This window comes from Pteronotus mesoamericanus, unplaced genomic scaffold, assembly GCF_021234165.1.
Source record: "Pteronotus mesoamericanus isolate MK-2021 breed Mesoamerican mustached bat unplaced genomic scaffold, CSHL_Meso_final contig_78, whole genome shotgun sequence".
NCBI lineage: Eukaryota > Metazoa > Chordata > Mammalia > Chiroptera > Mormoopidae > Pteronotus > Pteronotus mesoamericanus.
The window spans coordinates 1,249,355-1,276,522 of NW_026555258.1; the positions used below are offsets into that span (position 1 = coordinate 1,249,355).

The 27,168-nt window shown below is 68.2% G+C and overlaps 1 protein-coding gene across 2 annotated transcripts; it reads right to left on the reverse strand.

The window, feature by feature from the left end:
- Positions 1-1,235: 1,235 nt before the first annotated feature.
- BRD3 (bromodomain containing 3) lies at positions 1,236-27,016 on the reverse strand. 2 transcript variants are annotated; one of them, XM_054584140.1, is made up of 12 exons: positions 26,947-27,016; positions 16,078-16,403; positions 15,275-15,412; positions 14,192-14,285; positions 13,157-13,371; positions 10,998-11,369; positions 9,355-9,483; positions 7,978-8,169; positions 7,020-7,255; positions 3,879-4,171; positions 2,889-3,014; positions 1,236-1,364 (listed from the first exon to the last, which is right to left on the reverse strand). In XM_054584140.1, exons 2-12 carry the CDS (start codon positions 16,288-16,290, stop codon positions 1,249-1,251), a joined length of 2,124 nt encoding a protein of 707 aa, XP_054440115.1. In that variant the 5' UTR covers positions 16,291-16,403; positions 26,947-27,016; the 3' UTR covers positions 1,236-1,248. The 2 variants fall into 2 exon arrangements, with proteins under 2 accessions (XP_054440115.1, XP_054440114.1); XM_054584139.1 differs by having other exon boundaries at positions 14,192-14,339.
- Positions 27,017-27,168: the final 152 nt, after the last annotated feature.

Consider the following 27,168-nt stretch of genomic DNA (forward strand, 5'->3'; position numbering starts at 1 on the left):
TTTATATTATATAACTGGGGTTCCCTAAATCGGTTTCTTTGAAAACAGCCCTAGAGAGAGAGACGAGAATACAAAACAACTAAACAAACCCAATGAACAGCGTGCTGCAGCGGGAAGTTGTCTATGCCTGCAGGTCTCCACACGTCACCCACGCACCCACGCACACACGCACACGCACGGGACGACGACGGAGCCCCAGCGCCCGGCGGGAGCACGGGCGGGACTGAGCACCGGCGGGTCGGGAGGTTAGCACCGGGGGGGGGGGGGGGGGGGGGGGGGGGAACGGACCGCGGCTCTCCTGCCACCCTCGCGGGAGGCCTGCATCTCGGCCATGTTTTTAATGCATTTCTTTTGTTCTGTTTTTCTTTTCTTTCTTTTTTTTTTTTAAAAAAAATGACCAATGGTGTTAATAAATAAAGTATTCATATATACATGGACTTGGGAAAATGGTTCCGGAGTGTGCGGCCGCGGCAGCGCTAACGACGAGGTGGGGACACACACACGGGGCTGGACTTTCGTAGAAAATTGCTGAACCTTACAAAAAAAGTCTCCTTTTTTTTTAATCCTTTTTTTTTTTTTTTAAGTTGAGGTAAAAGTTTCAGTGTCTGGAAACCTGCCCGCTGCACACGCAGCCACTGCGCTCCCGCTGGGAGCTCTGGACCGCAAAGGTCAGAGGCACCTGCACCTGTCCGCGCGCCCGCCCGCCCGGCCGGGCAGCTCCGCGGGTGCGCGGTCCTCGGCCCCGGAGGAGGTGCCCTCGGACGGCAGGGTCGGAGCCCAGGGCTCAAGGGAGGCCGCCGCCACCGCCGCCGGCTTGGGAAGGCACCGGCTCCCCAACACAAAGCCGCCCTGGAGAAGGGGCCTTTGAAATCGTTCTTTGCGGACCGGGCTGGGCCTAAGGAAAGGGGTTTGCAGGCGCGTTCGAGGACATCTTCCGCGGTTTCCTACGGTTACCAGGTTAGCGTCTGGAGTTGTCACCTCCAAGCGATCGGATTCAGTGGCGAAGGAAAGACTTTATGCAGACTCACACCTGCTCGTAAAGTCTAGTGTACACACGACAAAAGACCTCTGACCTATTAAAGCAAAACGGGAAGATACCGTAACACTGGATTAAAAAGAAACCTGCACACCATGAACAAAAGTAGTAGTATATTATCCGGGAGGGAACACTGCGGAGGCCGGCGGGTGGGCGGGCGGGCGGGCACGAGCGCGCGGCGCCGCGGGGCTGAGCGCCGGCCGAGCCCAACTTCACTCCGAGTCACTGCTGTCCGAGCTCGATCCGCTGGAGGTGCTGCTCCCGGACTCGGAGGAGCTGCTGCTGCTGAGCCGGGAAGGCCCTCCGGGGGGCGCCGCACCCGATTTCTCTGGGGGAGACGCGGAGGTGAGGGGCGCGCTCGCGCCCGCCTTTCCCCTGGCTCCACCCACCTGCCAGCCCCGCCCACTCACTCCCCGCCCACTCACTCCCCGCAGGCCCCGCCGCCCCGCCCGCCTCGCCCCCTACCCACCCACTCCTTGGCCCGCTCACTTAATAAACCTGAACACCATAAATCTAAGTGGACTGACGCGTTATGGGACCGCGGTACGCGAAGGCGTCTACTTCGGGTCTGTCTCATTGGAAGGCATCTATTTGGGGTCTGTTGTGGGCCCTGGCAGCAGCTCCTCAGACCCCCGAAATTTCCGGGGGTGGGGAAGAATGCCTGTTATTTATAAGCAGCTCCTATGGTCCACACCTGACTTTATGCTAATGAATGGCCAGGCTGGGGCCCCCAGGCAGCCACAGGAGGCCGCTGGTGCCGGAAGAGCAAGCCCTTGGGAGGCGGGCGCACGCGCAGGCGCCGGCCGGGTGGGCGGGGCAGCTCTCGGTCCGCCGCGGACATGGGCCCCTCTTAGCCAGGGCCACGGTTCCTGGTCAGCCTTTTCAGTACGACCCTAACAGCAAGCAACGGGCTCTCCTGCGCAGCTCTGGCTCCCGCCTGAACTGAGGCGGGAGCGTGGGAACCCATGGGCAGCACCGGACTTGCCCCAGACCCGAGGCGCGGGTGCTCTTGTGGGGGCGGGGGGGGGGGGGCCGCTAACCCTGAGCAGATGGTGTCAGAACTGACCGGAGCTCCTGGACACCCATCTAATGCACGGGAGATGGAAAAAACGAAGGCAATCCACTAGGAGGAGCTGATGGGAAGAGGGTGGGGGCTGAGCATCCCCACCCAGGAACACACGGAGACACCCTGTTGTCAGGTGGCAGCAGGCAGCAGCGACGGGCCACCCCCCCCCCCGCCCCGCCCTCCCGGGGGCTGACCGGAGGGGAGCCCCCAGCCTTCAGGGCACAGGCAGAGCGGCGCGCAGTCGGCACTAGGCAGCAGGGCCTGGCAGGGCCGCAGCGCCAGCTGACACACAATCATGGGAGCTGACCACCCCCACCCCTCCCCGCCGCCCCTCCCGGGGCCCAGAGAACGGCGGCAGGCAAACCGGCTGCCCGGAAGACAGACCTGCAGCGCACGCAGCACTGGCCTGGGCTGGCGCGCAGAGCCGCCCCTGCGGGGACGTGGGGTCACAGGCTGGGAGCCCGCGCCACAACTGGGGGGCAGCCAGGGAGCTCGCTGCAGGGGCCTGGGGGTCGGCCTGACGTCCCCCGAGCTCGGGGTCCAGCCCCCAAACAACACATCCGGGCCTTCCCAGGAGCCCTCGCCGGGGAACGTGGCGCCCACCGGCTCACCCTCCCCGCGGGCTGGGCTTCTGCCCCCGGTTTACAGACCAGGAAACTGGGGTCCCGGGGCGCGGGGCGGCCCCTGACGCCGGCCTGGGTCTGCCGCCCACGGCCCTGCCCGGCCCTGCCCCCTCTGGACAGGGGGGCTGCGCGGTGCTGCCGCGAGGCCGCCGCAGGCGAGTACCTTTCTTGGCAGGCTTCCTGTTGCTCAGCTGCCCGCTGACGTCCTGCAGCCTCTTCTCCAGCTCCTTCTTCTTTTCCTGAGCTAACTCCTCCTTTGACTTGGCTGCCTGCTTCTTCCCGCTCGCCGCTGTGGAGGGAGGAGGAGCTGAGACGGAGGGCGGAGGAGTGGCACGCAGCTGGCCTCCCCCGCGCTGCCACCCCCTCCCGCCCGCTTCCTGGGCCTTCTCAACCCCCGCCTGGCCCCCAGGGCTGCCGGCAGGCCCCGCACCGGTGCACATGCAGCCGGGCCTCTCTCCCACAAAACCCCCGAGACACAAGCGCGGTCAGGCCCCGTGTGGCTCGGTGACACGCCCGTGGAAACGCAGGGCCTGGCGTGAAGCCCCGACCGTCCAACTCAGGGTTCTCCGTGTTGCCATGCCAGAGCAGTGCCCAGCCGCCGCCGGGGACCCAGTCCACCACCTGAGGCCAGGGGGGACTGCAGAGGATCACAAACCACTGCCCCCAGGAGAAAGCAGCTGCCCCCTCAGAGCAGGGGAGGACCCCTTGCCCCCGGGGGGCCACACACAGGCTCCGGGGTCCTGGGGGGGTCTCAGCCGCCCTGTCCTCCTGCTACCTCGCGGCTGCCTCAGACCTGCCCTTCCTCTCGCTCCCCGGGGCCCTGGTTCCCAGCCGGTGAGCCCGGGCCAGCGCCATGTCCCTCCCAGGAGGCTTCTGGACTGTCGACCCCAGGCAAAAGGGAGCTGGTTACCCCAGCAGGGGCCCCACAGACTCAGGAAAGGGGGGGCGAAGACCGTAAGTGCACTCGAGTGAGTGGGGGCTTGTGGCCAAGCAGGGGTCCGGGCTGCCCACCTGGCTGGGGTGGGGCTGGGCCTCGGCCCCGCACGCAGTTCCCAGCCGAGCACAGACAGGGGGGACCGGGGCAAGGGACTGCCTGGCCCCCCCCTGGAGGGCAGGGGGGACTGCGGGCGCCAAGCCCCAGGCGACGACTCACAGAACGGCTTCCTCTGCTTCTTCTGCAAACAGGACTTGACGTATCTCTCGAGCTCCCGCAGGGTGGTGGGTTTCAGGGTCTCGAAGTCGATCTCGATCTCGTCGGGGTTGGAGTCCCGGAGCGAGGGCTCCCGCGACTGGATGATGTGCACCACGCGGCCCAGCTTCTCCCCGGGCAGCCGGTTGATGTCCAGGCTCAGCTGGCGCTTCTCGTCGTAGCTCATGGGCAGGCCCTCCTCCTCCTCGTCCGAGTCGTAGGAGGCCGAGGCCTGCTTGCCGCCCTTCTTCGGCTGTCTGAGGCAGAAGGCGAACCGCGTCGCGGCGCGGACCCCTGGGCCCCTGGCCCCGCCCCCACGCAGCCCCGGGGCCCAGGGCCGCCGCCCCATCCAGTTCCCCGGGGCGTTCCTCTCCAGGACCAGGACCTCCTACCAGGCAGCACATGGCAGACCCTGCCCCCAGGTAAGAGCCGAGGATGCCCCTGGCCGGGCGGTTCCCAGGCCTCAGTGAAGAAGCAACTGCCCACCGTGCCCCCATGGGCGTCTCAGACTCAAAAGGTCAAAACCGGTCTCTGTCATCCACAAGGCAGCAGGCAGAGGGACAGAAAAATCAAAAACAGAGGGACAGACAGGGTACAACAAACTGGTGAACCAAAATCCAAGCAGGTCGGTCATTCCATTAAATACAGATGGTCCGGAAACACCAATGAGAAGAAAGAGATGAGCAGGTTGAGTGAGAAACAAGACCCAACTTGGATGCTATCTACACAAACCCCGCTTTAAATGTAACGGCAGGCCCCGGCTCGTGCGGCTCCGCGGACTGAGCGCCGGCCTGCGAACCAAAGGTCGCCGGCTCGGTTCCCGGTCAGAGCCCAGGCCTGGGCTGCGGGACAGGTCCCCAGTGAGGGGCATGCGAGAGGCAGCCACACAGGGACGCTTCTCTCTGTCTCTTCTCTCTAAAAGTAAGTAAACCTTAAAAAAGACAGAAAGAGGCTACGAAAGAGGGGAAAGAAATCAACCACGCAAATGCCCGTCAAAAGGAAGCTGCAGTCAATTCATTTCAGACAAAGCAGACCTCAAAGAGGGACCGTTCCAGGAAAAAGAGGGACACCTGCGTAATGACAAAGGATTCAGATGACCCAGAGGATGTCACACCTGACATGTGTGTGCATCTAAACACCCAGCTTCCAAATACGTGAAGCAAAAACCAGCAGGACTGAAGGGAGGGCGGGGAGGCCCAAGGGCAGCCGGAGAACTCAGCAATTTCCTCTCGGTAACTAGTAAGACAGGTAAATCAGCAACAGAGAAGACCCCACGACCCGCTACCAAGCCAGGCTGACCCGCAGGCTCCCGTCTGTGGGAGGCTGCCCCCAGCCGGCATTACGCCGCACCCCGGGCCGTAAAGTAAATCCTAACAAACGTGAAAGCGCTGCTTGCCGAAACCCGTAACTGAAACGTTTCTAAAAAAATCCGCAGATATTTCGGAATTAGACAACACACTGCTTAGGGGCCCACGGTCAAAAGGAAAGCCCGAAGGGGAACGAGCGACGGTTCTGAACCCAAGGCGAACCCAAGGCCCTGGGCGCGCAGCCCCTGGCCTACGCTGTGCGCAGGCAGAGCTGCGCAGCGTTAACTACAAAAGAAGGTCTCTGAATGGGCCTGCGCTGCTCCTTGAAGCAGCCAGAGAAAGGAGAGCAGCTTAATTCCAAAGCCAGTAACAGGAAACAGTAGAAATAAGAGGAGAAAGGGAAAAAGTGCAGAGAAAACCAAGTGACATCAGAGCAAGCAGCAAAACTGATCCATCTCTGTCCAAACTCACCAGGAAAAAGACACAACTGACCGGTGTCAGGAACGAGCATGGACAGCCAGCCCAGGCCCTGCAACGTGAAGACGGTCGGAGGGCGGCGTGCACACGCCTCTGCTCGTGCCTCCCGCACCTCCGGTGAAACGCTTTCAGAGGGCATGGACGCCCCAAACTCACCCAAGAACAAACTCGCTGCCTGACTTACCCTCCCTCCGAGAAGAGAACTGAATTCGCGGTTAACATCTTCCAACGATTAGGCTCCAGGCCCAGGCTGTCCCAGCGGGGAGGCCCCAAGTGTGCAAGAGCTAACACCAGCCCCGAACACCTGCCCCAGGGTGGGACAAGGAGGGGCGGTGCCACCCCAACACCAAGCCTGGACAGAGACAGCGCAAGAAACCCTGACTCCCCTCCCCTTCCAGGAAGGAGAGAACGAGGGGGCAACAGCCCTGGCCTTTGCCACCGCCTGCCCTCTGGCCTGCGCCTCCCCCACGGCCGGGGCGCCCCCCCGCCCCGGGCCTCCTGCCGCCCACACGCTCTCCGAGCCCCCGCCCCCGCCGCCTGCTGGACCACAGTCACCTCCAGAAGTGCGGCCTTTCTCCCACTCGCTCCCGCCAACAGGCCAGGATCTGACCCCTTTCAAACATGCCACGACCCCCTTCATTTGCTCAGAGGACAAAATGCAAACACACCCACAAAGCCAGCCAACCTCAGCCACCTCAGCCCACCCTCTCCCCACCTCGGGCGCCCACTCGCCCGAATCCCCGCAAGGGGCATGTCTGCTGGTCTCCAGGGCGCCGACCGGGCGCTGCCTGCCGGTTCTCGGAACCACGCCCTGCCCTCTGGGGACGAGTTGGCCCCTGTGCACCCACCCCACCCCTGGGGCAGCCTTGACAGGCGCCCGGGACCTGGGGCGACTTCCCCACCCCGCTCTGCCCACCGTCGGCCTTGCTGGTTTGTGGCCGCGTCTGGTCACGGGGGACGGACTGCGGAACTGACCTGTGCCACAGCCACCCTCTACCTACCAGGCTGGCGGGAGTGAAGTGCCAAGAGCCCACGTGACCAAGCCCAATGTCCTCAAATTAATCTCCTGAGCCCACGTGAGGAAAAGTGTCCCCAAAACCTTAAGATACAAGGTCTCCGCCAGACAGCGGGGCCGGTCCAGGGCCTGGCACAGAGGCCAGCCCCATGGAGAGCTCAGCGGCGCCCCCCACGGCCGCCTCGCTCCCAGCCGCCTTTCCAGGTGGCGGGCAAGGACCATGGGCCCCCTGCCCTGCTGCCCGGGGGTCGGCCCCCGGCCCCCGGAGCCCCCGTGGCGCGTGGCGCTGGGCTGGCCAGGGCCCACCTGCTGGCCGCGGTTGTGCTGTTGGCCTTCTTGGTGGGCGCCTTCTTCTGCTGGGCCTGCTTGGTGGGCGGGGCAGCCTTGGCCTTCTTCTCATCCTCGGACCTGGCCTTGTGCCGCTCCTTGTCCTTGTCCTTGTCCTTCTTCCTCTTCTCCTTCTCCTTCTTCTCCTTCTTCCTCTTTGGCTTGTTCACGGGGGCCTGAGACAGGGCGGCCAGCTGCTCGTGCACGGCCTTCAGCTGGAAGAGAGCGGGCGGCTGAGGGGGGCCGCAGGGCGCCTCGGGGACCCTGCGACAGGCCCAGGACTGTGCCGCGCCCCCACTGCCCTCTGTGGCTGCTGGCCCCCAGGGAAGTGGCAGGGAAGGTGCCTGGTCACAGGCGGCTCGGACAGCGGTAAGACCAGCCTGGCGAAATAAACACTCAGCCCGGGGCACGCGCCATTTTTCTCGTTAGTTTTATTTCTCAGACGAAGGGAACACAGGCTTAACCGGTGGCACAAAGCAGACGACCGAACAGCAGGTCTAGAGGCCGGCGCGCCCCAGTGCAGACGGTGCCCGGTGGCGTGAGGGCCGACTGTGCCCCAGGCCCGGCGGGTGGGCGGGTGGGCCGACAGGCCTCCGGCCGGTGCGGCCCCTGCACCGAAGCCTCCTTCTGACAGGGTCACGTCTAACGAGGTCCAGGTCCAAGTCCACTCTGCTCTCTCCTGTCCCCGCCGGAAGCCCCAGCATGGGCTGGCCGCCAGGCGTCACTCAGTTCACCGCAAACGCCGCACGCTGGAGGGAGCCTCGGCGGCAGGGCCGGGGCGGGACAGCCGCGTGCCCAGGGAGGCCGCGCTGCGCCTCAGGCTGCTGGGCCACACGGTTGCCCCTGCCACGGCCTCCCCGCCAGGCCCTTCCGGGGCAGCAGAGGCCCCCAGGCCCCGCCAAGAGGGCCCCTCACAAGCGGGGGCGGGGGCGCTCACCTGCTCCTGCAGCTCCGCCAGCCTGGTGGCCCGCTCCTCCTCCGAGTCCGAGCTGCCCGAGTCCGAGGAGCTCTCCTCGCTGCTGCGGCTGCTCTCCGTGCCCTTGCTCACCGCCGGGGCTGCGGGGGCGGGCACCGTGGGTACCTCTGCCGGCTCGTCCGGCATCTTGGCAAACCGCATCTCAAACACGTCCTGTGGAAGAGCAGAGGCCGCCTGAGGTCCCGAACGCCCCCGGAGCAGCCCCTCAGAAGGGCCCCCGGCTGCCCAAGATGCCCTCAGACCCACAGGGAGGCTGCGCAGGTCAGGCCCTGCGAGGCAGCGGCCAGGCTGGACTCCTCCCTCTCTAGGCAGAGGGCGCGGGGCCAACAGCCTCAGACGCGGCCAGCCGCCAGGGACGTGGCCTGCCGGCCCCCCCAGCAACCACGCATGCCTCCCGCCGGCCTGTCCGAGGCCCCGGGGGCGGCCCCCTGGAGCCGCGCAGCGGGAGCGCTGTCCCTGGCACTCCAGCGCACTGTGGGCCCCGGCCCCCACGCCTTCGCTCTGCAGCAGCACTGCAGCGCCGGTCCGGTCCGGACGCCCCCCTTTAAAAGGCAAAGGTCCTATCAGGACTGGTCTCAGGAGGCCTGCCGAGGGCCCCACCCAGCAGGACCCGGGCCCCAGGAGCACTGTCAGTGAAGATCCCCTCCCTGGTCACCGTCCGACGGGGAGGAGCGACCAGGAGGCCGCGTGGGGAGACTCCTCTTTGCCCCGTCTGTGGCCAAATCCACCTGGGTTTGCGCCCACAAGCTGCGACCCCTTGGGCGCGGCCCCGGCTCCCAGAGCCGCCCACTCTGGGCCCTGGCCCGAGGCTTCTCTCCAAGGCTGTTGACGTCCCCGGAGGCGCACAGATGCTCCCAGGGACAACCTGGCCTGCCCGGTGCACACACCCGGCCCGATCACCGCACAGATGTCGCTCGTGCGGGTTCTTGGCCTCTGCGGCCAAACAGCTGAGCGCCGGCTTCAGCGGTCACTGTCGCCGGGAGCCCCCTTCCTGACGGGCTTGCAGCACAACCCCTGCACCGGGCCGTGCCGGACCCCGCAGTCGGTGAGGCTGCTGGAAAGCAGCCACTGGCGACCCCTCCCCCAGCGTTTGGAGGAACGTCCTGCTCGCTGCCCACCCCAGCCGGGAGCTGCAGCTCCCAGAAGGCAGAGGGGCGGGGCCCGTTTGTCACCAAGTCCCCGAGGGCCATCAGGACAAAAGGGCTGCGTAGATAAGGGCCCCCCCCCCCCCCCCGCACCTGGCCTCCAGAGATGCCTGTCTCTCCCAGGGCCCAACCCGGGACTGCCGATCCCACCTGTGCTCCGCAGGCCCCGCCCCCTGAGAGCACCTCAGGTTACCTGCAGCTTCCGGGCCATGGCCACCACCTCGTGGTCTGGCGGGTTGTACTTGTAGCAGTTGGAGAACATTAACCGGATGTCGGCTGCAAAGCCCTGTGCGTCCGGGTACTCGCGGCTGTCCATCTTTTTCTGTAACACAGAAGGGCCAGGGCGTGAGGGGCACTGCCCGGCACCCCCGTCCCAGCCGACCCTGCGCGCTCGGACGCAGACCCCCGCACGGCGCCGCCAGCCCCCGAGACCTGTGGCCCAGGAGCCCAGGGAGCAGGCAGGACGGGGCAGAGGCCTGCAAGGGGGGGGTGGTCGGGATGCCCCGGGGGGAACAGCGCTCAACAGGAAGTCTGGCTCCTGCAGCCCGGCCACCACTTCACCCCTTCTTTTCCCAAAGCTTCCAGCTCGGCTCCAGGGTCACCTGTCACATGCCAAGGTCCCCGAGGGGAGGGGCTCCAGGGGAAGAGGAGCTTCCGGGAAAGCACTCCGCCGGCTCCAGGGGTCCACTGGATTCTCCAAAAGTTTGTTTTTCCCCCCATGAAAACCCAGGGGCTGCCAGCCAGCCCCTCGCCCCTCGCAGAGGCACCGGGCTGCCCCAGCGGGGAGAGCGGGGGACATGAGACAGACGCGCCGCCAGCTACGGACACTGCAGGTGGCGGCTAAGGACAGAAAGAAAGCTAATAAAGGTGCGGGGACATTCCTAGCGGAGGGACGCCCCTCCCCCGCAGGCGCGGCTTAAGGCTTCAAGAGGGCGCCCTGCACGGCAGCACCCTCAGGCCCGCCCCCCGCCCCCCGGGGCCAAGGGCAGGAGTGCGAGAACACTCCCCTTTTTCGGAGGCCCCGTCCCTGCGTCCCCTTGCTCCCCAGGTCCAGGCCAAGTCCTGTCTCGAGGGGACGTGGGCCTGGCAGGGCAGTGAGACAGGAGCTGAGGGCCAGCCGACAGCTGTCAGCCCCGAGCCAGGGCCCCGCAGCCCACGCTCCCGCTGCCCCCACGGTCAAAACCTGCCCTGAGAGAGCTGACCAGGGCTGGAGGCGAACTCAGAAAAAACTAAACCACTCACTCCCAAGAATTGGGACTGGCCAGAGGGTCAGCGGCAGACGAGGTGGGGCCCCCCGCCCACCTGCCTCTGCTCTGCCCGAACTGTGACGGGGCCCGCTCCCCGCACTTCACCCACACGGGGGACCGCGGCCCGGACAGGAGCAGCTGCTGTCGCCAGGCCCCCAGCAGGGGCAGCGCTGACCCCGTCCAGGGAAGCAGGCGAGGAAGCCGCCCCGCCGCCGGCCCAGAAGGCCAGACGGAGGCCCGCCCAGGCCGCCTGACCGCAGCGGGGACACCAAGTCCCTCCCCGCCCTGCGCTCCCCACTGCCGCTCCACGGAAGGCGGCAGGAGGGCCTGACAGGACAGGAACCTCCAGATGAGGAACGGGGGCGGGACGGCCCCCCGAAGACATGACACCACCGGGGCCAAGGGAGGGGGTGGCGCCGCCGCCGCACATTCAGGGACAAGTGTGCAGAACACCCCCGGTGCCCAGGCGGGGCTGGCCCGGGGAGCCACCAACCGCCCAGACCCGCCCGAGGCACCAGCCCCAGGACACGCCCTCAGGACGCGGGCAGCGCCAGGAAAGGGGGCCCGAGCCCAGCGCCCGCCCGCGGACCTTGACGGTGCTGAGGTCCATCGGGTGCTTGATGATGTCGTGGTAGTCGTGCAGCTCCAGGGCCTCGGCGTCCACCGGCTTGTAGAAGGGCCAGGCGTAGGCCGCGTGCTTCTTGGACAGCAGCTCCTTGAGGATGCTGTCGCAGTGCCGCAGGTGCTCCGACAGTTTGCCCTTCTTGCCCGCGTGCTGGGGCACCTCCCCGTCCTCCAGGTCCTTCTTGGGCGGCTTGATGGGCCGGCCCCCGCTCTCCCTCCGCGCCACGACCTTGGCCTGTTTGGGGTCCGACAGCGGCAGGGGCGACTCGCTCCGGCTGGCGGTGATGGCGGACGTCGTGGGCGTGGTCGTGTCCGCTTTCCGCTTCACGCCCTTTTTCTGTGACAGCAAAACCCGTGAGTGCCAGGGCCACGCCCACTGCTGCGCCTGCGGAGCCCCGACTACCCGCCACGCCCCGAGCAAGGCCGAGCCTAGCTCGGCCGCGGCCGTCCTCCCAGCTGCCCCCGCGCAATGGGGGACGGAGGCTCAGAGGGGCCACGTCGCCGGCCCAGGTCACACAGCTGGTAGTGGTGAGGACAGACTTGGAATCTACCCCGAGCTGCCCTTTGCCTTTGCCCCATGGCTCCGCGGTCCGCGGTCCCCACACCCAAGCCGGGGTGCAGTATGCAGTTCACCGCACCTAACCAGCACCCGCGCCGCGCCGGGGGCTCCGGACTCAGGATGAGCGGGCACCATGACCAGATGCCACCAAGCGGGACTCGGGCTCGGGGACGGCAGAGACAGAGGGAAGCTCCCACACAAGCCTGACAACTGTGCTCCAAGGACAACTGTCTGGAGCAGGAGCGGGGGAGGCGTGCTGGGTGGGGGCGAGATAGGACACAGGCAGAAACAGCAGGCTCGGGACCAGGACTGCAGGGCGGAGCAAGGGGCAGGTCTGGACTGGACCCCAAAGGCAGTGGGAGCCTCTGCCAGGGGAGAAACGGAAACTAAACGCCCCCGGAGCCTTCAGTGGGTGTGCCCAGGGCAGACACTCCCAGGGGGCGTGCCCAGCGAGTGGGCGGACTGGAGGTCAGGGCGGGCGGACGGGCCCGCAGGCCTCCCCAGGCCTGGGGGCTGACAATGAGGCCCTGGGGCGCCGCTCCCGGGTTCCAGAGCCCAGGCTCAGCGTCCCCAAACCAGCTCAGCCGGCACGAGTGCCTCGGCCCCGGCAAGCAGCGGGGCCCCTCAGAGCCACAGGCGCCCGCAGGGCCCTGCTGTCTAGGCGCCACCAGGCCGCCTCCCATAATGCTTCACGGGCACCCCCGGGGGCCAAGCGCGCCGCAGAGGCCCGGGGGCTTGTCTGGCCACGGCAAACGGCATGCTCCCGAGACAGCCAGGCACTGTGGCGCGGCCTGGCCGGCGCCTCCGGCAAGTGCAGGCAGTGAAGGCCGGGGGAGGGGAGCAGCGGAGGCGGCATGTTACCTTTGGGAAGCCATAAACCCCTCTGAGCGCCTGCTTCCTCATCTGTAAGATGGGGGAACACTGCCTGCCCCAGAGGGTCGCTGTGAGGGTCAAATTGGAGAAGATGGCGCATCAGGGGCTGCACGGGGCCTGCTCAGAGCCGCGCGGGAACGGTGTCCTCGCCAGCCCAGACCTGGCAGGGAGCAGCCCGCGGGAGCCCCGGCCGGCCGGGACTGGCAAGCGGGAGACGCACATGCAGGTGCTCAGGCCAACAGGGCACAAGACGGCGGGAGGGGGCCACACACGGACAGGACACGGCCAGGCCACTGCCCTCCCCAGGCCGATGGCCGGAAACGCCCGCGAGTGGGTGGGGGGGACCCCGCCCACACTGCTCTTACTACCTTCCCCACCTGGGCCGCTCTGCAGAGGCCAGGGTTTCGGGCCGAGAAGCGGGGCCGAGAGCAGCCTGCCCTCACCAGCTGTGTGACCCGCGGGTCCCTGAGCCTCGGTCTCCTCATCTGCGTCAGCAACGGCGGCCCAGCCCCCCAGGCAAAGCGCGGCAAGAATCACTCCCAAGTCACGCGCCCCAGACACCCGACAGGCGGCGCGCGGCCAGGGACAGGTGGCTCAGCCCCTCCCCCTCCGGCCTGCCCCATGCCTGCCCGAAGCCGGGACCCCGACCACTGCTAGGACCCAGGCCAACCGCAAGCCCCGGGGCCGCTCACCTTGACGACGGGCGGCGTGGGAGGGACCACCGGGACTACCGGTGTCACGGGAGGAGGTGGGGCGGCAGCCGGGGGCACCGGGACCGACGTGACGTTTGCGGTGATAGTTGGCACAGGGGTGGCAGCAATGACGGGCGTCTGGGAGACAGCAGGGGGGACGTTCTGGAAGGGGGTCGCCGGGGAAACAGAGGGCATGGCCGCCACTTGCTGCGCACCTTGAGGACAAGGAAAGGAGGCTGAACAGACCAGGCTCGCTCGGCAGACAGAGGAAACGCAGCACTTCTGGAAGCTTCTGGGACCATCCCCTCCGAAGCGTCCAGATGCCGGAAGAGCCCGCTTCCCGAGACTGCCAGCCCAGCATTCAAGCCGCCTCCACGGAGCCCACCACACCGACACAAGGCCCCCCGCCTCTGGCCAGGACCCAAGTCTGCAGGAGGGGCTCGCGCAAGCCGCACAGCCTGGACGGTGAGAGCCAGGCCTGCGCCCGAGAAACCGAGGTGAACTCGGGCCCATCGGTGACCGGCTGAGCGACCCGGACGGAGCTGCTCGCCCACCCCGAGTCCCCGCCTGCAGACCGGCACATCAGCAGCGCTGGCCACCGGCCCGGCCCCTCGCGGGCTGGGCCGCTCCCGGCGCGCCCTCCGTCCGCGGCGCAGGGCCGCCCGTGCTAACCTCACCCCCACCACGCTCCCCCGCAGGTGACACAGCCCTCTCCTGCCACGGAGAACACAAGGGCCAAAGCGGCCAGGTCTCAGGCAGGGGACAAGTGGGTCACCCGTGACCTCCGTCCAGGCCCCCAGGAGGGGCGTGCTCAGAGCAGGGCCGCAGGAGCGGCGCGGGGACACGGCCGGACCGTGCCTCCCCCGGAAGGCCTGAGGGACCACCCGGGGCCACCGCGCCCCAGACCCCGCGTGGCCGCAGCCGAGACCCGGCTCCCGGGGGGCACCTCACGGCCGCCCCGACGGCCTGCACCAGGAACCGCGGCCTCCGCCAGCGGCGGCAGCTCAGAAGGACCACAGCCACCCCCTGTTGTACCTGCACTCTGGGTTCCCGCAGCCGGCTTCCGGCCTTTGCCCTTTGGAGCGGGGGGTAATAATTCAACTTCCTCCTGGGGCATCTGGGCCACTTTCTGCAGAAAAATTTTCTCTAAGGCTTGGGCCATTAGCACTATGTCGTCTGTGGGCTGAAGACACGGGAGAGTGCAGGTTACACGCTGCGGAAGGAGCCAGGCGCTTGCAGAAGACACAGCTGGCTTAGCTCGAGAAAACGCTTCCTTAAAAGACTCAGGAGACCGCGGAGGCCGAAAACCACCCTTCCCTACCACGGGACAGAACGAGAGCCTTCCACTCTGCGCCCCGGGTATCCACCTTTACCATGTCACTTAAAACAAAGACCCCACACCCAGCAGGGGCATGTGGGGGGGTGCCCCAGGGAGCCCCGGTGTGTGCTCCTCGCCCTGAAAGCCCTCCGTGGACACTTCCCCTTGCTGTGGGGTGCGCCACGTCACTTGGGATGGCTGCGTGTGGGTATCACAATGCGTTCAGCCATCTCCAGCTGCTGTGCAGGGGAAAGGTTCGGAACTTTCCACCTGAGCCAGCCTGCAGTGACTCTTGTCATTATCTCTACAGGGACGGTTTCTAGGTCCAAGGTATGGGTGTCTTAAGTTTTTATTTTAATTTTTGATTTTAGAGAGAGAAACGGAGAAAGAGAGAGAGAGAGAAACACCAACGTAAGAAACACTGGTCGGCTGCCATCCATACGCGCCCTGAGCGGGACCGAAGCTGCAGCCCAGGTGGGCGCCCCGACCAGGAATCGAACCCGCAACCCTTTGGTTTGTGGGACGACACCCACCCCACTGAGCCACACCACCCACGGCCATGGATGTGGACGTTTCCAAGGGTTTGGCCTGTGTCACTTTCTTCTGAAAATGCTCTCACTTCCTCCACTGGGGACCTGGCCCACAGGAGGCCATGGCTCTTGGAGGACCCGCGTGCGGGGATCGCGCGCGGGGACGGGGACATGGCACACGGAGCCCGACCGAGCCGCCCCCGGGCCAGCCCTGGGCTGGCTGGCGGCTTGCAGGGGTCTTCTGGGCCCACGGCACCCGCATCTTCTTACCTTGTTATAAATATAACAATTTGTAAACATGGTGTTGAAGTCCTGCATACATTCACTCGCACTCCAGTAATAATTGTTCTCTAGCCTCTTCTTAATCGTCCCCATGTCCATCGGGCTCTTGATTATTTTATGATAATCCTGGGGAGAGATTCGCAGAGGCATTACTCCCTGAGCCCCAGGGCGGTGGCAGAGCAGCAGCGGCCTGGCCTTCCAGGAGAAGCTGGGGACAGGGCGGGCCCGAGGCTGGGGCTGCCCCGAGGGCAGGGTGGGGGCGGGAGGGGCCGCCGCGGGCCCCATGAGGGGGCTGGGCCTTAGAGAGGCAAGGAGCTGGGCGCTGGCGCCGGGTTACACGTTGGAGACAGGGCCCAGTCCCGGCCGGAAGCCAAACCTCTCTCCAGGGCCCGTGGGCAGCGGGGGCTCAGCTCGATCCAGAGCCCCACTACCAAGGGCTAACAGCTTGCAACACTTGGGGTTCTCTAGCACGGTCCACTGATAAGCCACTGAGCGCCAGCCGGGGTGGCCCCCCAGAACGCACCTGACCTCTGCAGGGGGCGTCAGGGGCACAGAGAGCACACAAGGCTGGGCGGGGGAGGGGGGGTTCTTCCGGCACCCGCAGGCCAGCACCGCCCTGCCCCCCCTCGAAGAGCCCTGGGCAGCCCCTGCCTGGGCGCCGCGGTTCCGAGCCATTCCCGCGCCACAGGCTCGGGCTGTGCCTGGCCCTCCGGCACCGCCCACAGCTCAGACACCGCCTCTGCGACGGCCGGCAGGGCAGCCCTCCCAGGAGTCAGGGCGCCCGCACTCACGGGCAGGTTCAGCTTAATGGCGTCCACGGGCTGGTAGAAGGGCCAGGCGAACTGGTGCTTCCAGAGCGTCTTCACCACCACGTTCTGCATGTACTGCAGCTGGTTGGTCTTGCGGCCGGGCTTGGCGGGGTTGGAGACCTCCGGCGGGGGCGGGTTCACGGGGCCCGGGGCCGCCGGCATCCCCGGGGGGGTGGCCGTCGTCGTGGCGGACATCCTCCGGCGGCTCGCTCACTGGCCGTCACAGCAGCGGCGCAGGGAGGCCCTCGCTTCCTCTGTGCCGCCCGCAGAGGCGCGACATCCCGTTTCCGGGCCCCACCACGCAGCGCCTGCGGAGAGGGCAGGAGAGGAAAGACGGTCACCCAGGCCCCGCCGCCCCCCCCCACCCCACACCGCCCAGCCCGCACTCCCGTGTCCTCACGGCGGAGCCGCCTGCCTTGGCCCAGCCAGTCCTCACCTGCCACACCACCACTCTCTGCCGCTGTCAAGCTGCGGGGCAGGGAGACACGGGGGACAGGCGATCACACGAGCGCCTGCCACCTGGGCAGGCGAGGAAGCTCGAGGGTGGGAAAGCGGCTGCCGCCCAGGCAGGGCGCGGGGCCCCGGGCCCGGCGCCCGACGCGGCTCACTGCCCGCCGACCGTCCGCCTGCGCTCGCGCGACACTGTCCTCGGCTGTGGCGGCTGTTTAGGGAACGTCGCAGCTAGAGAGCAACAACGTGGGCCCCGACAGCGCCGAGCCCGGCCGGCAGAGCCCTCCAGAGCGCGGCTGCCCACCACGAGGCGAGCCAGGTTCTGCCGCAACCACGAGACCCTAGAACGACTGCGGGTCTATGACGCCAGCCAGGCTGTGACGTCGCTGGTCCGCAGCCAATGGGAAAGGCGGGGATGCGCCAGCGCGCCCAGTGATTGGCAGGGCGGGGGTGGGGTGAGGGCGGGGCAAACCTCCCCTGGTCACGGCCCTCCCGACGCTCTTGGCGCGCGGCGCAGGAAGCAGCGCGGTCGCCTCGGGTGGCATCGGGGGACCCATGGAGCCCGGCGAGGCGCCGCGCAGCGCGAGAACGGACAAGACGCCCCCACATCTCCACGATGAGAACCAGTTCTCCCTCCCGCCTGCAGGCCCGGTGGATACGGGTTGCGCGTGGAGCCGACGCCAGAGGCATCTGCATAGGCTGCGCATTTTAGCTTTTCGTGGTCGTCACTACGTTCGTCACTACATTCAGGAGGGTCAAGGCCGGTGGCCGCGGCACCACGTGAGGGGCCAGGCGGCTTCCGGGACGACCAGCCACAACTTGCAGACGCAGATCGGCGCCACCTGGATAATTTCCCGAGCCGGTCAGCGCCCCTGGTGGCCTGTGCTGTGCGGCAGTGGCGTCGGCGCCACCATCAAGTCTGTGCCCCAGGGCGCTGGTTGTGAAACACTGACGAGCACCCCCCTGTCTCCTCACTGCAGCCCAGAGCGAAAGGGGCTCAAACAAGCCCTCGGGCACATCGCACCCACCAAGCAAGCCTGCCCTGCGCACCGATCCCCTGGGGGAACCCGAACACCCACCCCGGCGCCCAGTCTGTCCCCTGGGGAGCGCCGCCCCGCCCCCCACGCCCTCCTGCGGTGAGCCGGCGCCTCTCATGGGCCTGGGTCCCACCAGCCCTGGCCAGTGGCCAGGTCAGCACAATGTCACAGCCCCAGGCTGGTGGCTCCGCAGGGACGTTGGCCGTGTCGCTTGGTGCTCACAAGGCTGGGTCTTCACCACCAGAAAGCCACTGAGCCCAGCACAGACCTGGTCAGCAACACCTCGCTGCCCTGCGCCCTCGTCCAGCAAGTCGGCAAATGCCAACTCGGCCAGAGTCTGACCGCGTCTGGTCTGAGCACCGCCACCTCCTGCTGGGATCTCCATGAAACCCCTTGGGGGTCTGCCCTCCCCACTCAAGACCCTCGCGTGGCTCTGTCGCTCAGCATCAAAGTGCCCTCCTGCCCTGACCAGCAGGGCCCAGTGTGGCCAGTGACTCACCTCCCCATCCCGGCCGCTGCGATAGCAGTGCCCCATGCGGTCTCACGCCCTTGTCCCCTTCGGGCCGCTCTGCTCCAACGCCGCCGCCTGCAGGGGCCTCGCAGGCCCTGCCAGAACCCCCGGTTTCTCGGGGCTGCTGCTCCAGGTGCCCATCCCAGCCCTGCCCCCCACGAGGCTCTAAGATCGGAGTCAGACAAATAGTGCACAGGCCGGCGCCAGACACGGGGCAAGACCTGCACCGGCCGACTGCCGGTCGCCCGCGCCCAGTGGGGAGGTGGCGGCCGGCACCTGGTGCTGCTCCATGGCCTGGGGGCCAGGGGACGGGCAGGAGGCAGCCAGGGGCTGCAAACGACCTGGGGACAGGGGGCTCGAGGACAGACAAGCATGTCTCTCTGCAGGGACACGCCTGGCCTGGCCCTTAGCTTCCCCCAACCTGTGGCGGAGCAGGAAGCCAGGGCCAGCCACAGCTGCAAGACGTAGCCCGGTGCCGGGGCAGGTGCCCAGGAGCAGCGCCTGGCGCCCTCCAGGCACTGCAGGTGGGAGACGGGGGGGGGGGACGGACAGGGGGGAGGGGTGGTCCCAATAGACAGACCGCGAGCCCTGAGCTCCGGGCCTGGCCCCGCGCACGCTCCTGGATGCCAGCGGTCACTGCAGGCCACTGGGAGCCCCCCCACTGCGGCCAGAAGTGCTCCCTGCCCCCAGCTTCACTTCAGCGGGTGGGAACCAACACGACCGGGTCTGCGAGGCTCAGAGGGACCGCCTGGCATGGGTCTGGAAGATGGGCACCCCTGGGCCTCGGGGCCTGCACGGGCAATGGGGGCTCCCCTCTTCTGCAAAGGTGGACGCCACCCCACACCTCTGCTGAAGCGACGATGGCCCCACAGCCTCAGAGCCCTGCAAATACGTGCCCCCCGCCAGGGTGGCAGAGCCACCTCCCGCCTCTCACAGTTCCCTCCCAGCTTGTTCTTTGTCCCCAGCCCCAGCTCAGCAGGGTGAAGGGCAGCCAGGCTATAAGAGGTTGGGGGGGCCCACAGCCCCTTCCATCCCAGGTGCTAGGACCCCCCCCCACAACCCCGCCAGAGCGGCCAGCAAGGAAACGTCCCTGGTTCGCCACCCCGGGAGAGAAGGAGGCTAAAAGGGCTCCCTGGCCATAAAACTGCACAGGCCACCTCCGCCCTGTCCCCTCTGGGTCGGTGAACAGAGCAGAGAGGCCACATGGTTCGTGCTGGAGCGCACACAGCGTCACCCCTTCAGACAGGGACCAGGCCAAGGTGGACCCATCAGAAGCCTGGCCTTGCCTGTCCCCTGGGCACTACACCAGACAGGAAGCGACACCATAGGTGTGGACAAGAGCAAAGGAGACCTGCCCTGCCCTGCCCGGCGTGGCTCCGTGGGTCGGGCACCGTCCCGCAAAGGGAAAAGTCACCGGTTTGATTCCCAGTCCGGGCGCGGGCCTAGGCTGCAGGGCCAGGCCCCAGCTGGGGGCGTGCGAGAGGCAATGATCAGCTATTTCTCTCGCCCGTCGATGTTTCTCTCTCTCTCTCTCTCTCTCTCTCTTCCCCTCTATATGAAAATAAGTAAGTTCTTTAAAAACAGGAGCAAAGGAGACTGGCAGGCTGACCGGGGGATCCCCACCGGCACAGAGGGTGGTGACGCGCCCCCAGGCCCCGCCCACCGTGCAAGCAGCCCCAGGCCGCCTCCTCTCTCCCACTTCGCCTCCCCAAGCGTGTTCCCCAAGGGAGACCCGAGGGCACCTCCCCTCAGAGGGGCCGCCCCACGCCTGCGCCCGGCCATGCAGGGACCCCGCAGAGCCCGCCTGTCAGCAGCAGGCCAGGGCGCGCCGCCCCCAGGCAGAGCAGCTGTCCCCTCGGCCGCCCCAGTCCGGGTGAGGGATCAAGGCCACATTCCAAGGCCGGGAAGGGAAGTGCAGCTTCCAGAAAGAAATTAAAACTTGGACGGGCGGCTGACCCGCCACGGGGTCCAGCACCGACGTGAAAGCTGGTGACAGACAGGCAAAGGGACGTGGAGGCCTGAACACCAGCGCGGTCAACCGCCCTGGAGTGACCCCCAGAGTGGCCGAGGTCTCCGCCCAGGGCCTCAGGCACAGCCTCTGCCTTTGACGCAGGGCCCACGCCACCCGCCAGGCCTCATCTGCGCGCCTTGCGCCCTGTGACTCTCCCAGGCCCCGGCTCGGCCCACCACCTCTGGCCCACGCCTCCCGGAGGGCGGGGCCCGGCAGAGCCGACAGGGGAGGAAGCACCATGCAACACGCGGGGTGGTGGGCCCGGCCCGCAAGGTCTGCACCCCTGCTGAGGGCGAGGCACCCACGTGGGCCCTGAGGTCAGGGTCCTGCACCCCCCAGCCCAACCCCAGCACCACGGGTAAGCCAGGGCGAGAGGACACAGGCAGCGCAAGGACAGGATGGCCCTGCTGCCGCCAGCCCACAAGGACACCAGGAGGCGCCCCTCCTGTAACCCCAGGTCTGAGCCAAACCGCGGGCAACACTGAGGGCCAGCAAGGGGCGCCTGGCGCCTTCAGCCCAGATACAACACACAGGCTCACCAGCCGCAAGTCTGCCCCTGACCCCGCGTGCCCCCAGGTGGGTGGGGGGTGTCGCCTGGGGGCCGACACACAGGGGTAGAGGGGCCCCCGCGGCCCCCCACGCCGGCCAGGCCGGAGGCCTGCAGCCCGGAACGCGGCAGGGCAGCTTCAGAATCTGCGCCCCGCTCACCGCACAGCTGCGGCGGCCACTTCACCCCCGAAAGCCACTTATCCAGACAACACTCCCCTGGTGTGGCCAGTGCCCCCACCCCGCACCCCCTCCCAGTCACGGCCACAGCGGGCGGCGGGGCTCTGAGGAGGCGCAGCCCGGCCCGGGCCAGGCCCAGCCCAGCACCGGGAAGCGGGGCGCCCTCGGGGACAGCCGGGAGGGGCCCAGGCCAGGGAGGGGCCAGGCCCTGCGAGGGATGCTGAGGCTCCGAGAAGCGCCCCCACTTCCCGGGACCCCGCCAAGGACAGGAGCAGCACCTGCAAATCTGGTGAAAGTCAGACAACCCGCCTTCCACACGAGAGGATCCGAAACCACCCAGAGCGGAAACTCAGACAAACCACAAAGCCCTCGAACAATCAAGCCAAAAATCCCAGATCTGGGGTTCTGGCGCGATCCCCAAGGAAGGGCCCCGAGGGCTGGCAGGGAGGGGGTGCGTGGATCAGCCCCCCGCCCCCATCACACGCGCGACGCAGGAGCGGCCAGCCCGCAGGGAGGCGCCCCACGACCCCCGGCCGCCCCGCCCACACGCGCAAGGCCAGGTGAGGTGGCCAGTATCCGGGCTGGGAGGCGGGGCTGGCCCGGAGGCGCGTCTCCCCACCCCTCCCCAGGTCCCTGAACTCTGGGACCTGCCTCCTCCCTTCAGGGGTGCTGGGGCCGGACCCTAACACCGAAAGCCAGCCCACTGCCTCGCTCAGCCCAGGGGGCCCCTCCCTGTTCTGGACTAACGGGTGGCAGGTGGGACCCCAGGCCAGTGCCACTATAAGAACACCCGGAAAATCCGGCGGCAGCCACACCGGCCCTCCTGCCACACCACCAGCCGGGGTGGCAAGCGTGGCCTCCAAACGTGGGCGCCCGGGGGGCTCGCGCTCTGCACCCCTGCGGATGGGGGCACCCGCTGCGTCACTCTCGCTCCGACACCTTGTGCCCCGTCCCGGCGCGGGAGGTGTCATGGGAGCCCCAGTTCCCAGGTGGAGGCCCACAGGGGAAGGGGCACAAGGTGACCCAGTTACAGAGAGGCTTCACAAGGCTGTCATCCCACGCCAGACCCCGGCCACTGCCAGCCTCTCAACCACCCTGCTGGGACGAGGAGCTGAGGCTGCAGGACGGGCCGGCCTGCGGCCTCCGGTGGCCGCCGGGCTCCCAGGCCCCAGCGGCTGCCCTGGAGCCTCAGGAAACAGGATCCGGGGGGAGCAGGGCGGCTTCAGTGACAGACGGAGCCAACTGCCGCCTCCCGTGGGGCCAGGGCGGGGCCCCGCGCGGCCATGCGGGGAGCCCTGGGGGAGGGCAGACAGGCAGGCGAGGGCCCGGGGAGCACACCCTGCTGGGCAGGAAGCGGTGCCACCGCGCCGTCCCCCGAAGGGCCCCCGCCACAGCAAGGCGGCCCCAACCAGGGCCCACAGCAGGACCTGCGTGCACCCCACACCTGCCCCACGAGCCCCGGCCCACCAAACGTGAGAACCCGTATGAAAAAACACCCAGAGAAACTCAGCAGCCTGCATGGGCCCTCCTGCCAGAGCGCCAAGCTTCGGCGTGGCCGCGGGGAGAGCGGGGGGCCCCGACAGGCAGCGGGGGCCCCAGTCCCCAGGCGCAGGACGGAGGGGCTTCCAGCCACACGGGGCGCAGAGAGGGGAGGATGAGGCCTCGAAGGTGGGCAGGGGCCAGACCAAGGGGCGCTTCCCCCGCGCGTGGAGGGCTGTGCCGAGACACGGGACCAGGCCGCGGGGACTGGCAGCCGTGCCGCCCTTTCCGACACACCCCTACGTCCTCGCGACTCCACACCCACAGCACCTGTGGGACCAGGACCCCCAGCGCGCCCACCTCAGAAGGCTTCCTGTCTCGCCAGAACGTCAACCTCACACGGACCCAAGGCCCCTGCCGCGGAGGCGCTCCTGGCGCAGCTGCCGCCTCGCCCGCTCTGCGCCCTGGGGGCGCGCCAGCAGCCAGCCCCGCAGCTCACGGGGCAGCGAGGGGCGCCCCGATCCGTCCCGGAGCCGGAAGGGCAGGACCCTGGCCCCGCGGGCCCGGCCTTGCAGGGACCAGGGCTCGGAGAGCCAGCACAACCGAGAACAAAGCCGCAGCCAGGTCCGCCTGGTGCTGCGCGCTGCCCGCCGGCGCCGCGCCCCGGCCCCGCTCCCGCCGGACGGCCAAACCTGAAACAGGCGCGTCTCCGACGTCAGCCGCGTCACGAACCGCCAGCACCTGGGAGGCCCGCGCGGCAAACCGCAGCCCAGGACGGTCACCCAGGCCGAGCCCGGGGGTCCCCCTCCCAGGGGTGCCCCCCCGCCGCGAACTCGGCCCGCCAGCGTCGCAGAGGGCGAGCGCGAGCCTGTCCCTCGTCACAGAGGCCAGGGGTCCGAGGTGCATGGCAGCGGGAGACAGGCCAGGTGCCCAGGGCCACCGCCCCACCCCCGTGTCCAGGGCCGTGGCCCTGCGCTCCCTGCCGCCCTCCAGCTGCCCCCAGGAGCCCCACGCCAGCCAGCCTGCTGGTGAGCGCGGGGCAGCCCCTCGGGAAGCCGGGGGCTCTCAGGTCCCCTCAGACAGGCTCCCCAGGCACCCACACCTTCCCGTAACAGGCCCACGTCCCCATGTCCCCCTGCCCACTGGGCAGGGGTCGGAGCCCGGAATCCCGGAGAGGGACCAGCACCAGGGCTGGGGTGTTGACCGAGCGACTCCCACACACCTTACTCGCTGTGGCCCCCCCCCGCCCCCCAGCACCAGTGACACCGGCGTCCGTGTCTCCCCTCCGCAGACCTGCAGGCGGCTGGGTGGGAGCACCCGGAGGCGGCGAGGGCAGCGGGGCACGACGGGGTGCGTGCCTTATCTGGCGCCCGCAGCCAGCAGGGCCCCAGCCCCTCACGGGCCCCTGGCACCGGGCAGGCACCAGGGGCGCCGGCCACCACGCTCAGGACGGACACGCCCAAGCCCCAGCTCCTCAGGACGGCGCGGGGCCTGCGATGCAGCGGCCCCGCCGTCACCCTCCCCAACGTCGCTTCTGGAGTCGCTGCCGCCCCGGCTACCGAGCCCAGCTTCCCGCCACAGCTCACAGGCGGAACACCCGGCTGAGGGGCGCCGAGGGCCACGTCCCAGGGAGCAGGAAAGCACCTTCCAAAACACCTCCCGGACTCTTGACAGCCGTCCCAACGCTTCAGGGGTCTGCGGCAAGGACGGAGGGGCCCCCCCCACGTTGTCAGGCCGGCTCTAAGGCGAGGTCAGAAAGGCCCCAAGAAGGAGGCAGCTGAGCGCTAGGCCTTCTACCGCACAAGCGCCCGGCGGCGCGCGGTCCCAGGGCCTCCGCACCCCAGCGGGTCTCCTCTCCCTGCACGAAAGCGCCCGCCCATCGAGGACCCGCAACGTGGCGTGCCTCTCAGAGTCCCACGGTCTTCTGGTGGCAGGAGCATGGGCGCCAGGATGGGGACACGGGCATCCCAGGGCTTCCTGACCACAGGGCTCCCGAGAGGCTTGAGGCGCCAGCCCCCACCGGGGTGCCTGGGCAGCCACCCGCACCTCTGGCCCGAACTTCTGTCCCTGCAGGAAATACGGGGGGGGGGGGGGGGGAGCTTCAGGCAGGCGGGATGGAGGGCACCCGAGCAGACCCCCCAGTTCCCCAAAGGCACGTTGGCAGCACACAGGGCGCCTGCTTTCCACCCCGGTTCTACCGCTGGATGCCGGCTCCCATCTGCCTGTCGGTCAGGGAGACACAAGGGGGACCAGGCCGGCCGCCACCCAACCACTGAGGCCAGAACCGTCCCCCAAACCAAGACGCCTGCAGAGCAGCCTCAGGCCCGTCCGCAGCTGCGGCTGGGCTGGAGGGCGGTTTGGCGGGCTTTGCGCCTGGGGGGCCCCACTCCTCACCCAGCGGGAGCTCCCCACGGACCCAGGAAGGAACGCGGCTCTCGCACCAAGAGCAGAGCCCACCAGCAGCGGACAGAGAGCCAGCCAGCCAGGGCGCTGGGCACTGAGGCCGCGACCTGTCAGCCCACCCCACTCGGGGCGCCTCGGCCCGCGCGCGGCCGCCAAGAACCAGGAAGTGGCCGCGCACCTCGCCACCGTCGGCTGGCGCCGCGCCAACCTGGAGGAAGACGGCGCAGGAAGCAGGCGAGCCGGGCCGCGCGCTCGTTCACACCCCCCACTTTCACTTTCCGCCCGTGGCTGCGGGCTCCGCGAGACCCTAGCGGGAACGGTGTGTTTACAGACCCCTCCACGCAAAGCTGGCGACCCGGGCACGCCAGAGCCTCCGCGGCGGAAGAAAAGCAATTACTCCACTTCCCAAAAACAAAACAAACGTCACAACTGTGCCAACCGCCCACCCCACCGAAAGCGTTTTAAACCCCTCCTCCCGGCCCGTGGAGGGCGGCTGCCGAGGAGCCACTTAGAGGCGCGGGTTTCTAACCGCCCAGGGCCCAGCAACGGGGCCCCCAGGTCAGGAGAAGGGTCGCGGAAATACACCTCGCCTGGCGTGGCCTTCCGTCCCTCACGCCGCTTCGTGCCCAGCCTTCTCGCATCGGTAACCACCAGCCCACGTCAAGCCCTCAGGAAAGTAAAGGGCAAACACAGACCTTTATTTGCAAACGAGAGGCCCGCCTTTGGGGCTGCGGGGGAGGGGTGGTGACTGAGCCCCTAACTCCAGGGGGTTCGCCCTGCAGGGATTCAGAGCTCTTCTGGGTCCCCCTCGAAAGCACAAAGTGCCCCCCCCGCTCCCAAGCAGGCCAGACCAGGCAACCCTGCCCGGGTTTCAGCCTTTCCGGGGGCCGCTCCAGAGACCCAGAACAGAAGCCCCACAGCAAAGGGAAGAACTAGGGCGAGAACTTCCCTCCGGGTCGCCCCAGGGAGGGGTCCCTCCGCTAAAGAGAAGGGGCCCCTCTAGCCAGGCAGTTAGCCCACTGATACACCCCCTCCCCTTAACGTGCAGTCAGTAACCCCGTGAACACGGGGACGGGCCGGGGACACCGGTTATGAACTTCTGGGAAGAAAGCTTTCCGCCAGAAAGAAGGGTCGCAGCACACGCGGGGATTGGGCCCCAGGGAAAGAGCTCACAAGATAAACCACGGGGCTGCCCAGGGGCACCTCCTGCAGACCCCGTTGAGTGCCCCCACTTTTGTCTCCAAAACTATCCCTGGCCGCAGGCTGCGCCAGGCCTCTACCCGGCCCTGCCCCCTTAGAAGCAACCGGTGGAGAGAGGACCCGCCTCCCCCGAGCCCCCAGCTTTACTCTCGGGAACCCACTGGAAAGTGTGGACGTTGGAGGTTTGGGGTGCGCACTTCTCCCCGATGGGCTTGCACCCTGCTGTCACACCGGTGCCCGCCCTGAATAGGAAACAGAGGAAGCACCCCCGGCCCGCCCGCTCCAACTCGACCTCGTCCGAATTAAGCGTTTTGCAGGCTGATTTTAAAACGGGAACTGCGTCTCCCCCCGCGGGACTGCACCGACCCTGCCAAGGGGCTCAGAGTCGGCAAAGGGCCCCGAACTCTGGGTGGGCGCTCCCCCCGAGCCACGCCGCCGGCTCCTAGGCGGCCACGCGGGGCCGGGGCTCGGGCCTGGCCTCGCCCCCCGCCCCGGACGCGTCGACCGCCCCAGCGCGAGCCTCGCGGCGGCGGCGGCCGAACCCGCGGCAGGCGGGGCGGGAGCAAGGAAAGTGGCGCCAGAGCGCACGACGCGGCCCGGGACGCGCCGCGCACCTCACCCGCCGCGTCCTCCCCGGTTTCCCCCTCCAAAAGATGGCGGGCAGAGGAAAGGGGGAAAAAATCCCTTCCGTGAGGCAGGGCGCGCGGAAGGCCGGCTGGCGCGGGGCGCGCAGGCCGTGCCAACTCCAGGCTGCGCGCCCCGGCCGCAGCGACGCCCCCGAGCCCGGGACGCGGGCGGCCGGGAGGGAGCGGGAGGAGGGCGGAGGGGAGGGGGCCCAGGCGGCCGCCGCGCTTTGTTGCATCGTGGCCGCGCACAAAGGCGGCGGCGGCGGCGGCCCGGGCGCTCGGCTCCCCGGACGCGCCGGCGGCCTGCGCTGGGGGGGGCGCGGGGCCGCGCTGTCCGGCCCGCCCGGCCCGCCGCCGCCCGCGCCGCCCGCCGTCCCGCGCGCGCAAGGAAGCAAGAGAAAGGCGTACTTGGCCTCGGCGGCTCCAGCGGCCGTCCCCTCCCGGCCCGCGCGGCCGGCTCCTCTTTCGCTCGCCGGCCCCGGCAGCATAATAGACGCGCCGGAGCCGAGCAGGGCTCATGCGCTGCGCCGCGGCGCCTGGCGGGAGTCGTAGTCCGCGGCCGGGACCGCGCCGAGGCTGCCCAGGGGAGGCCGTGGCGCGCGGACTACATGTCCCGGCCCCGCCGGCGCC